Source organism: Pygoscelis adeliae, unplaced genomic scaffold, assembly GCF_000699105.1.
Source record: "Pygoscelis adeliae isolate BGI_AS28 unplaced genomic scaffold, ASM69910v1 Scaffold445, whole genome shotgun sequence".
Classification (NCBI taxonomy): domain Eukaryota; kingdom Metazoa; phylum Chordata; class Aves; order Sphenisciformes; family Spheniscidae; genus Pygoscelis; species Pygoscelis adeliae.
Genome location: NW_008824894.1, coordinates 941,305 through 952,307, shown reverse-complemented (window position 1 = coordinate 952,307; position 11,003 = coordinate 941,305). Strand labels below are relative to the sequence as shown.

General features: G+C 55.8%; 1 protein-coding gene across 1 annotated transcript; it reads left to right on the top strand.

The window, feature by feature from the left end:
* Window positions 1–6,324: 6,324 nt before the first annotated feature.
* On the top strand, window positions 6,325–10,164 carry ARHGDIA (Rho GDP dissociation inhibitor (GDI) alpha). Its single transcript, XM_009324544.1, has 5 exons — window positions 6,325–6,576; window positions 6,964–7,047; window positions 7,652–7,728; window positions 7,908–7,971; window positions 8,442–10,164. Exons 1-5 carry the CDS (start codon window positions 6,387–6,389, stop codon window positions 8,639–8,641), a joined length of 615 nt encoding a protein of 204 aa, XP_009322819.1. The 5' UTR covers window positions 6,325–6,386; the 3' UTR covers window positions 8,642–10,164.
* Window positions 10,165–11,003: the final 839 nt, after the last annotated feature.

Below are 11,003 nucleotides of genomic sequence, written 5' to 3'. Positions count from 1 at the left end.
GCGCGGCTCCCGCGCCCCGGAGGAGCCGGGGCTGCTCCGAGCCCTGCCCTCGGGTTCCCCTCGTTGCCTGGGCGGCGGGGGCCGGCGAAGAGGAACGCTGGGCCCTCTTGGCTTTCCGGGACGTCGGGGGGTGCGAGCGCTCTCGCTTGTCGCAAACAGATTTTCCACAAATGGTTTCGAGTTACAAAACGAGGAACTCGGAAGCAGCTTCCTCAGGGTGGATTTCCTTCCCTGTCAGGGTGATTAAAGAGCCCGTTTTGTCCCCCCTAATGCTGCAGGCAGGGTGCGTTTTAAAGCAGCTGGGGCAACGTGCGTAAAGACTGCAGTTTGGCTCCTGCCGGAGGTATCGGTTCTCCTCCTTCCTTTACGGCCTCGCCAGAAGGATGGCCATTTCTCCCCCGGCTCCGTAGGCTCTTTGCAACAAGTCGGATGGTCGCAACTTCCTTTTCTTAAGACGAGGAGAACTCCCAGCCACGCTAAGCGGCTAAATTGTTGCCTTGAGGGTTTCGGGTCCAGTCCAGAGTGCGTTGTTGCTCTGGTTGTCCAAGCGTTCTTCCAGTGCGGGTGTTCTTGTCCCGTAACTGCCGAGCAGAGACGGTTTCATTGTGGTGGTCCACTACGGGGGCGAGGGGCGGCTCGTACGGATGGGCCACGCTCTTGGGGGTGTCCGCGGCTGCAGCACCGGGGTCACCGCACGGACGGCGGTTGCAGCCAGACCGCCGCCCGTTTACCCACGTCGCTGGTTTGCGTCCTGGGTGGAGGACGGCGAGAATTTTTTTAAGCTTCTGAAGTTGTGAGCGTATGGAACTGTCCGCTCATGCCTTTGGTTTTGCTCTTGACAGATAATGCCTTGTAGGTGAACTGCAGTCCAGGGTTATGTCACGAGCGAAAAAAAATAAATAAAAATACTATATCTCTAAACTGCCGAGGCCCTGAAAGGCAGCAGACTGTTTCCAGAGTCTTTCATCCCCAGAGCCATGAGCCAGTGGCGGGGATCAGGCGAGATGAGAGTTCTCTGGGATGCTCTTACGAAGCGACTGGGGCAGCGGCATTGTCTGGACGTCCCCTTGCCTCCGAATTCCCGGGTGGTGTCAGAGGGCAGCGCTCGGCCTCAGGAAGTGTCAGTGAGTCACCAGTTCCTCTTTTGCCGCTGATGTGCCTCCCCTCCCCTGCCGCTGCCCTGGGAACCATCCGAGCCCGGATTATTTCTGATCCGGCCTCCCGAGCTGCCGTTGTACGCGTGGAGGAGCAGCGCAGCTTGAGCCGGTTTAAGCAGTTCTGGCTCCCTGTCCTTACACCGTAGCAGCGTTTGTAGCTGCACGGTGAGCCGGATCAGCGAACTGATCTGGCTGGAAAATAGCCCTGCAGAAACGACTATTAACTGGATCAAATTCCAACTGAGTTTGCCGTGTGGCTGCACAAGCTTTCCCTTGTGCCATGGGGGGAGAAGGAAGGGTGGGGACCGCTCGAGTTGGCACTGCTGCGTCTCCACGGCTGCGCTGTGGCCTAACGGACATCCGAAGCTAAATAGCTCATCTGAGGAGACTCTGACTAACTCTGGTTTCACTAGTGCCGTGGGATCTTGATCCCGGGGTATGTGAGTTTGCCGTGTGGCTGCACAAGCTTTCCCTTGTGCCATGGGGGGAGAAGGAAGGGTGGGGACCGCTCGAGTTGGCACTGCTGCGTCTCCACGGCTGCGCTGTGGCCTAACGGACATCCGAAGCTAAATAGCTCATCTGAGGAGACTCTGACTAACTCTGGTTTCACTAGTGCCGTGGGATCTTGATCCCGGGGTATGAAGAAGTCGCTGTTTACCGCTGTCTGAAAACAAACAGGGTTATGTTCCTAGCAGTTTTTCTTTCTGGCAGAAGGTGGGGCTCTTGCATTTACTGCTGCTAGCTCCTCGGTCCTGCGCGAAAAATGCTGAGAGAATCCAGGAGAAACTGCTGACTTGAGGAAGCAGTGAAGGCAGCTGAGTGCCAATTCCCAGGAGGGAAGCGGCTCATCAGCCTCCTGCTGTCTTCTGCAGGCTTCTGTGGTCTGCCAGGATCTGAGAAGAGCCTAGGGCTGTTTCCTTAGATGTCTCTCCACGGCCGAGGAGCCCACCTCCTGTAATTCGCTTTCAGGCTGAGCACGGGCTGGGAGTCCCTTTCCCTGCCAGCCGTGGCAGAGCTCACAGCGAGTCTGTGCCGGCTGGCAGAGCAGCGAGCCTCCAGGAGCTGCGGAGGCACCAGCTCTAGTGTTCTGCGACTCGGCTGAGTCTTAAGAGCCGGAGAGCCACCATGCGGAGGTGCTGAGCAGGGCACCCGAGCAACTCCCGAGTGTCAAAAGGAGCTGAAGAGGAATTTCCCTCCAAACGCCTCAGAGCAACGCCTGAGGTTTGAGGTGTTGAGCTCCCGTAAGGCACCCGCGCCCGGCTGCGGGTCAGCAGCGTAGCGGGAAGGCTTTCGTTAAGGAGCTGAGCCCTTTGAAGGACTGTGTTGCAGGTCCGCCCTCCTCTGCGTGTCGGTGCGTGCTCGCTGGAGGTCTCAGCACGGCACAGGTGGGATACGCGAGTGCAGTTCTCTCCTGGCAGTTCACATGCGATCAAGTCCCTTGGCTTCGCTTTGTCTGGCAGTGTGATGGCTGGTCTTTCACACACCAGGAAAAGCTCTGGTTTACTAATCTGAGCCGTAATAAATCCTTCGTCTAAGAAGCCTGAAGGGCGAGGTTGAGGCCCTCATGAAAGTTTTGATGCGATCAGGAGTCTCCTTCCTGCCTGGCTGCGTGTTTGGAGAAGTAGCTGAGGCGCTGTGACCCGTGGTGATGAGATGCAGCGCTCCGTGCGGGAGGGGGTGGCCGGCCGGCTGCAGCCCGGCCCCCGCCGGCTGTGTCGCAGGATGCCTCTCGACCCCCGCGGCCGGCCAGCGCTCCTCTCGGGAGCGCTGCAGCAGTGGCTTTGGCGCAGCCTGGTCAGAGATGTTGTTCTTCTGACTGCTGCTCCAGGGGAAGCCTGCTGGAAGAGGTGAAGTGGTATTTTTTCAGGGCTTCCTCAGAGAGCTGAACCCTGGCCTGGCCTGAGCCACTATTCCTAGTTGGAATAGTGCTTTGTGTTGGTCTGAAGAGCTGTTTTCTGTCTCTGGTGGGTTTCCGTCGTTTTAGAGATCCTGGGAGGGCTGGGGTGGTTCTCGATTGATCCGTGTGGTGGTGTGTGCGTGATTGTTTCTTTAGCTCTGGATCACAGGGCTCAGGCTAGAGGCATATGAATGCAACCCAAGAGCTGGGGAATTTGGGTTTTTTGGTTGTGGTGGCTTTTTTTCCCCTGTGCCCTCTATGGTATGGTTGTTGCTAAATACCTGTTTGTGGGAGGGGTTACCCTAACGGAGCTGATGAAGATCGGGTGCTGGTGATGTGTGGGAGGAAACTGTTGCCCCGTCTGTTACATCTGGAGGTTGGTTATCAATGCGTGGTAGCTCTATACTTGGGTGAGACCAAACCAATGCATTTCTTAACTGATCGGGGTAGGATACCTGATCCTGGAAATCGGCTGCTATTTCAGCTGCTAGAAATCAGTACTGTTTAACGCTAGGGCTGTTCCTGTGCGGAGCGCAGCGATCTTCCAGACCTGACCCTGCTGTTGGGAGCTGCACTGTGGTTGGCGCTGCTCTGTTCACCTTGCGGTGGTGATCCTTCACCGCGTGCGCAGTGCTGGCTTCGGCGAGCTTTGGTTGTTCGAGGAGAGGCTGGCTGATGGCTCCTGTGGCCTGTCGCAGGTGCCGATCAGGCCATTTGTTAGGAGTTTTGTCTCTGGTCTGAAAATTGGAAGGTGGCATACACCTGCGGACGCGAATGCCGCGGAAAGGGACCCGGCACCGTTGGGGATGTGCGTGTGGATACTGGCGGATCGTCTGCCGCGCGTGCGTCTGCTTATTACATTCATGCTTTCAAAGAGGGCTCAATCGCAGAGAGTTTGGGAGTCAACAGAAGTCAGTGACTTTGGGACTTCAGTTCTTTGAAGGCCTCACTGAAAGTCTGGCACTTCCACTTCCTGAAAGCTACGGGTGTCTTGGGAGGAAGGGCCAGGAGTTCTTCAGCGTATGGAGAGAGAACAACCTGTAGTGCTTGGGAGGTGAAATCTAGCCTGGAGGCGAGACAAAGGGCTGCACTAAGGGGATCAAGCAGTAGAACAGATGCTTGAGTGAGTGTTTGCTCAACGCTTCTGGAAGTCTCCGAAGCTGGAGGCTTTTTTGGACAGGAACACAAAGGAAGTGACTGGGTTTGATACAGAGATACCAGGGTGTAATCAGTGCCAGGATATTGGAGAATGCCATGCGGAAGGGCCAGCTGTTTGTTGTAAAGCGTAGGGGTCAGTACCGGCGGTTACTGGGAGTTGTAAGTGCAAAGGTACGATGGGAAAAGCTCCTCTACGCACACGCTTGTGCCACGCAGTGCCAAAGTCCTTGTAATAACCCCACAGTGTCACATCGTCCCCCCACCTTTGTCTGGTGATAAATCTTAGTCAAGCTTCAATACCCAGAAACACCAGTTGCATCCATTGCAAGTATCCTACCCCCAGGACACCCCGAGAGCCGTGCCAGCCTCTCTGGGGAAGCACTGCCAGCCCGGGACGAGTCAGCAAGTCTGTTCTCAGGTTTGACAGTGGGCAAGGAGCAGGTCCCCACCGGGGGCCTGGCTGCAGCTCCGCCTCAGCACCGGCTCCCTGGGAGCTGGGGCCGGCGCCTCACCCGAGAATCCTGGCAGGTGGGCTGGTCACCGGTTCTCCCTCCCCCTTTCCTTTTCTCTCTCCTCTGCATATTTGCTGATAGGTCTGCCGTAGTCTTCTCTTCTGGCGGAGTTGTGCAAAATTTCACTTTCTGTGTCTAATCTGTCTCCTTTGCCCTGCTCCCCAACCAAACATTCATCATATTTATGGCTAAAAACGTCAGTGGAGCCCGGGTGGCACCTCCACCATTCTGCTGTTGCAGCCATTGCCAGGCTCGAACTGGACGTGGAGTCAGACTGGCTCCGGCATCTGCAGAACTCGCCTTTGCGTCACTGTAAAATGTGCTCTGTAAACTGTGTGTGATTAATGTCAGCGCCGAGGTCTTTCTTTCCCCCGCTGGGTGGCACATTGGGTAGAAATAGAATAATTGAACTGTGTGCTATGATGTCAGTTAGCTCAAAGACAAAAAGAACGGATGATGGTTAGCTTATTTAGTGTAACCTGTATGAGAAGCTTCAGGTGCATGTAGATCATAACTAAGCCTGTGTTTAAGTACATTGTGTGCGTGCATTGTATTTGTACCAAATGTTGTAGTTCTTGATTTATTTGGAAACTAGATGCCAGAGCAGTGAATGCAGTTCCGCGGCCTGTTGTGAGTCGCGTGTGCTAGCGCAGAGCTCCAGGCGGGTGCGCGAATGCCAGGTAATGGCAGAAACACCTGGATCCATCAGCAGATCATTTGTGAAGGGCTTTGCTTGTACAAGAAGCCTTTCAAAAGCTGTCACTGGGAGTTTTTTGAGGCTTTGGAGAGGCCAAGTTGATATGTGCCGTAGGATGACCCTTAGGACAGCACGCCCTGTGGAACATCAGGAATTACCGAGGATGTCATTGGCTTTTACCGAGGTTTTTAACGGGGTGTTGGCATCACCTTTCACCAGCCCTCAGCGTGCAGCTGGGTGTTTCCTGGTTAGAGTCTTGGACAGCCGAGCCAAACTCGGCACATGTTTTTAATCCATTATCTGTTTCACTGGCCGTGTGTGACACAGATCTTTGAAAAGGACCGAGCATGAGATCAGCTGAACCAGGTGTCTCATTCCACTCCTCTGAGGCACCCGGCGCGGAGCAGACTGATCTGATTGAGTTACGAACTGTGAGCTCCAGGTTGCAGCAGAGGCTCCTGGCATTTGTGCCAGTGGCGGGGCAGAGGCCTATTCTTAGCTGGAGTCGTCTGTTGTAGAGAGCAGAACTGAACCGGGTTTATTCTGGGCTCAGGTTTATTATGAGTGAAAGCCTCACCCGGTTGTTCTTGTGGAGGAGAGCATTTTCTCTAGGGCTTGGGGTATTTACCTGTTCCAGCTCATGAGTAAAGCACCGAGGTCAAATTTTTCCTGTGCTCTGGCGTGGGCCTCCATGGGCTGAATATGAGACCTGGCCTACTGGAGGAGTCTGCAGGGGCTGCGGGGTACGGGCACTTGGCAGGGTTGTGTCCCCTGAAGGACCCCTGGGGACAGCCCGTGAAGGGCCCAAGTGAGAGAGGGAGCCTGTGGAGTCACGGCGGAGCAGTTCTGGGGAAGCCTGGTTGGTGCTGCCGGGCTGCGCTGCTGGGAAGGAGCCCGCGCTGGTGGAGTAGGTGGGTGCAGTTACACTTCTCCTCCCTACTTCAGTGTAACTCGCGTGTGTGAGGATGGCAGAGCAGGAGCCGACGGCGGAGCAGCTGGCCCAGATTGCAGCTGAAAATGAGGAGGACGAACACTCCGTCAACTATAAGCCACCTGCCCAGAAGAGCATCCAGGAGATCCAGGAGCTCGACAAGGATGATGAGAGCCTGCGCAAGTACAAGGAGGCACTGCTCGGTGCCGTCACTGTGACTGCAGGTGAGCCCTAGGACGCGGCTATGCCTCGCTCGAGCCAGAGCTCCATCAGTCACCTCTGGCCTCATCCCTGCTCCTGTCCGGGAGCTGTTCTCCTCCCAGCTCTTTACGCTTTGGCACGAGCACAGCCGGGAGGATAGAGGCACGTGTCTGCGCTCCTCCCGTGCTGATCTCTGGCCCTTGGAATAAGGCACAGGGGCCGAGGGGTGGCACTCTCTGCCTTTAGAGGGGGATGGTCTTGGGGAGACTGTGGGCTGTCAGACATTCACTGAGGGGGATGTTGTTCTCACTGGTTTTCTTGCTCTTTCAAGAAGTGCCCTGGAAGGAAAAGGAGTTGTGTTGGTTGGTAGTACGGATGGGTGTTTAACAGCCCTTTTGCTTGTTTTTTAGATCCCAATGCTCCAAATGTGGTGGTGACCAAACTGACTTTGGTCTGCGCTACTGCTCCTGGCCCTCTGGAGCTGGACCTGACAGGTGAGCTAGGAAAGGATTCCGGCCCTTCTCCCAGGTCAAAGCTGGCTTGGTGCGGAGCCTGGCAGAAGGCCCCGCCGGAGCACCGCTGGCATGGTGGGCAAGTCCTCCTGTGTCAGCAATGCCCCTGTGCTGGATGCAGAGTAAGGTGCCCGGGTCACCGGAGGGTTCGGTACTCTGAGCCTGGTGGCTGTGTCCCCCGTTGCAGCAGAAGGCCTTTCTGCTTCCACTCGCTTGCTAGCCCTTGTTTTGTAGAGGTGTGAGCCGCCGGGTGGGGGAGCCAGCTGCCCTCCAGCCTGCGCAGCGACACTAATGGCGGCTTCGAGATGGTGACAGCCTCGGAGCAAATGTCTACAAAGGAACACTCTTGAATTAACGGCACTGCCGCGCTGCAGTGTCCTTTCGCAGGGCATCGCTTGCCTGCCTCAGGTAGCGTGGGCAGCGTAGCAAGGAGGGTCCTGCCGTGCAAAAATGAAAGGATGAACTGCGTGCTGTCCAGGCAGTAAGGGTCATCCCCTGCTGCTGCAGATACTGTCCTGATCACCTCTTGCAACTTAAATTTGCCCCAGAGCACAATACTGTGAGCAACCCGCTCCCTTCTTTGTAGGTGACCTGGAGAGCTACAAGAAGCAAGCGTTTGTGCTGAAGGAGGGTGTGGAATACCGGATAAAAATCTCCTTTAGGGTAAGAATTCAGATCTGAAAACTGAAGAACGAGTGGAACACCAGACTGCTGCAATCCCAGCACAGGGAGTGCCTGAGCCCCGAAAAGTGGTGTGATGGAGGAAATTGCCTCCTACTGTGGGTGGGGTGGGCAGTGTGTCTAGGAGATGTCTTCTGCAATCCTTGCTTGTCTCTCTACAGGTTAACAGGGAGATTGTGTCAGGGTTGAAGTATATCCAGCACACGTTCCGGAAAGGCGTGAAAAGTAAGTGCTTCTCTGTGACTCAGGTATTGCTTTGCGTGAGGGCTTTCTGCTCTTCCCACTGCGGTGATGGGGGCTCGCCCGCTGCTGCCCCAAGAGCTCGTAATGGGAGGAGACGGCCTTCAGTCATGTCTCTGCCGCTGAGCCCGTGGCGATGTGTGAAGGCTTCTGGGTCTGCTGCAGGGTGGCAGCCTGCGCTCCTGGCTGCGCCTGCACCTCTGGGCTTGATGTGTAATCCCCGCCGGAGCGCGGCGGTGAACAGATCCCTGCTGACAGCAGTGCTAGCACGGGGGGATCGCTCCCTGCAGGAGGAGCCGTTCCTGGGGTGAATGGAGCTGTTAACGTGGGTGACGTTCTCACAGCTCCGCTGTGGATTGTTGCAGCAGTAACAGGCCTTTCACTTGCTTTAGCCTTGCCCCAAATGCAGGGGAGGCTCTTAAACAGCCTCCATATGCCTCTTTTTCTCCTTCTAGTTGACAAGACCGAATACATGGTTGGGAGCTACGGCCCCCGAGCAGAGGAGTACGAGTTTCTGACCCCCATGGAAGAAGCCCCCAAGGGCATGCTGGCCCGGGGCAGCTACAACATCAAATCCAAGTTCACAGATGATGATAAGACTGACCACCTGTCCTGGGAGTGGAACCTGACCATCAAGAAGGATTGGAAGGACTAGCCCTTCCCAAGGCCAAACCCCAGAGAGCGTGAATCAGACAGTGGCTACCGTAGAAATCCCCCCCTGTACCAAAGTGCTGACATTGGAACCCTCTTACCTTTCACCCCCTGTTATAATTTGACCAGAGAGCTCAGTTTTGTAATGTGCCCCCTCCCCAGAGAATCGCTGAGTGCATTGACCAAACCGTGCTGTCTGCATCTGATCTCCAGCTGCCCGTCCCAGGGCCGTGCTGTCCCAGCGCAGAGGTGGGAGCGCTTGCTCCCTCGCCAGGCCCTTTGCTGCTTCTCACCTTCCTTTATTCGGGCAGGTGCTGAAGGGGAGAGACTCCTATGTTCTGTGTAGGATCCCGTGCTTGGCTTTCCTGTGCACAGCTCAGGGTAGCTACTGCCTCCAAGTAGCTGAAGAACTTTGATGCCAGGCAGCTATTGAATCTGTTTGTTGGCTAAAATCATGTCCGGCCTGCCCCTTCCACCCAGTCAGTGTCCTGGGAACACTGGCAGCTTCATTTGTGGATGTTCCCTGTAACCATGATGCCTTAATGTGTAACATGTATCCTCTAGGGAGGGGGCCCTGCCCTTGTTACACTTTTTAAATGCCACCCACCCTCCCCCTGTTTGTTGGCATGGCACTCATCTTGGTCACGCCCCTCATGGGTTATTAGGAAAGATTCACAACTTCCCGCTTTGCTGCTGGTCCGTTCTTCACCCAAGACGGGACATCTCCAGAGGGGAGGGTGGTGTGACATCCTGGGTGACGCCTGGCCACCCCTCCCGGTGTCCAGAGAGCTGGCCTGGCAGGACCCCTGGCCCTGTTTGCATAGAGCTCCGAACTCTCTGGCAGCCTCAGCGCCTCCGAGGCATAGAGGGGGTTGCAAGGCAGGTGGGCGCGGGAGTCACCAGTGTTGCCATCACCTCACACTTCTCATTGCAGCCGCGGTAGCTGCAAAGCACTGAAATTCCAGGACAGCACCTGCCCTCCTGGCTGTTTTGGGCTGAGGATGGACTAGTCTGTTTCTGCAGCTGCTCTCCTGATGCGATCAACAAAGAGCTTGCAATGGACAAGTATTCAGAAGCGGTTAATGCCTTATGTATCTGTTCTGCCTTTAAAATCTGTGCCTGGCCTGTCAGTATTTATTGCCTTGACACTCGACTCCCGCCCCGTGCCCGTAGCAGACCCCTGCAGCGCGCCAGCCTGCCACCCGAGGCTGCGCTGACATGGCGCTCGGGGCGAAGGAGCCCTCTGGGGTCCGTGAACCCCCGAGGGCTGGGCAGGCACGTTCCAGCTCCGCAGCCCTCTTATTTGGATCCTACCACGTTGAGGTCGTATTAGAACTGGGACCAAGTACATGTGGCTTTCTCGTAGCTACGTCTTTGCCTCTAACTCTCCCTTGCCCTGCCCCTAGAGAGATTTTTGTTAATTTGATTTGGTGCATATTGTCTGTAAATCCTAGACCCGGGTTAACAGGTTTGGAATCATCGTCTGCTTCTCCTTTTATGACAGTTAAATAAAATCTTTGAACTGACCATCTGCTGTCCGTTCTGGTCCTGTTCTGGAACTTCCTTGTTCTGGGTCTTTGGCGGGAAGTGGCAGAACTTCTGTTCCACAGGGGATTTCTGCAAAAAAAATGCCCTGGGGTGGGAGAATGCCAGAATCCCTGGGCTTGCCGAGTTCTGAAACGGGGGATCTGGGACAGTCCTTGCCAGAGAAGAGGCAAGAGGCCCCTGTTGCGGTGTTTGTCTTCAAGATCCATCCCTTGCTGTTCACTTTGTTCTGCATGGCCTGCAGTATGAGGGATGGGAAGGGTGTGGGGAAGTGAAAACAGTGAGTCTCTGAGGTAGTAGAGTTGGGGGGGGTCTCCTGCCAGCTGAGGAGCCGGGGGGGCGGTCCTGAGCCTTGGCCTGCCTGCATTGTGCCTACTCCAGCTGCAGGCACGAAGTGAAATTCCTGCGCAGTCAGAAGAACGAGGGAGGCGATTGGAGGGAGAACAAGATCCAGGAGAGGTGAGGTGTGATAAGAGCCCGAGGATGTTTACAGACTGTGTGTGGAATGCTTGTGTTAAGAAAAGCGTAGCCGGGAAAAGCTCTCTACAGAATCTACAGCGCCAGAGAAGCTGTAGAGGAGGCGGCTCGCCCCTGCTCCTGGTCTAAAAGACTCACGACGGTAACAGAACTGACTACAAGAGGGACCCTACTGAGCTAACGGCACAGGCCCCCTTTCTTCTTGGTCCCAGGAAAGCTGCCGTGCTTCCCAGATGCCGCAGCTACAGGAACTGATGCTCCTCAGAAACTGCAGGAAAGTGCAAGGGCTGAAATGAAGCGCCCTCAGCCCGGCAGGAGCCGCCTGCGCGCCCCGGTGAGGAGCA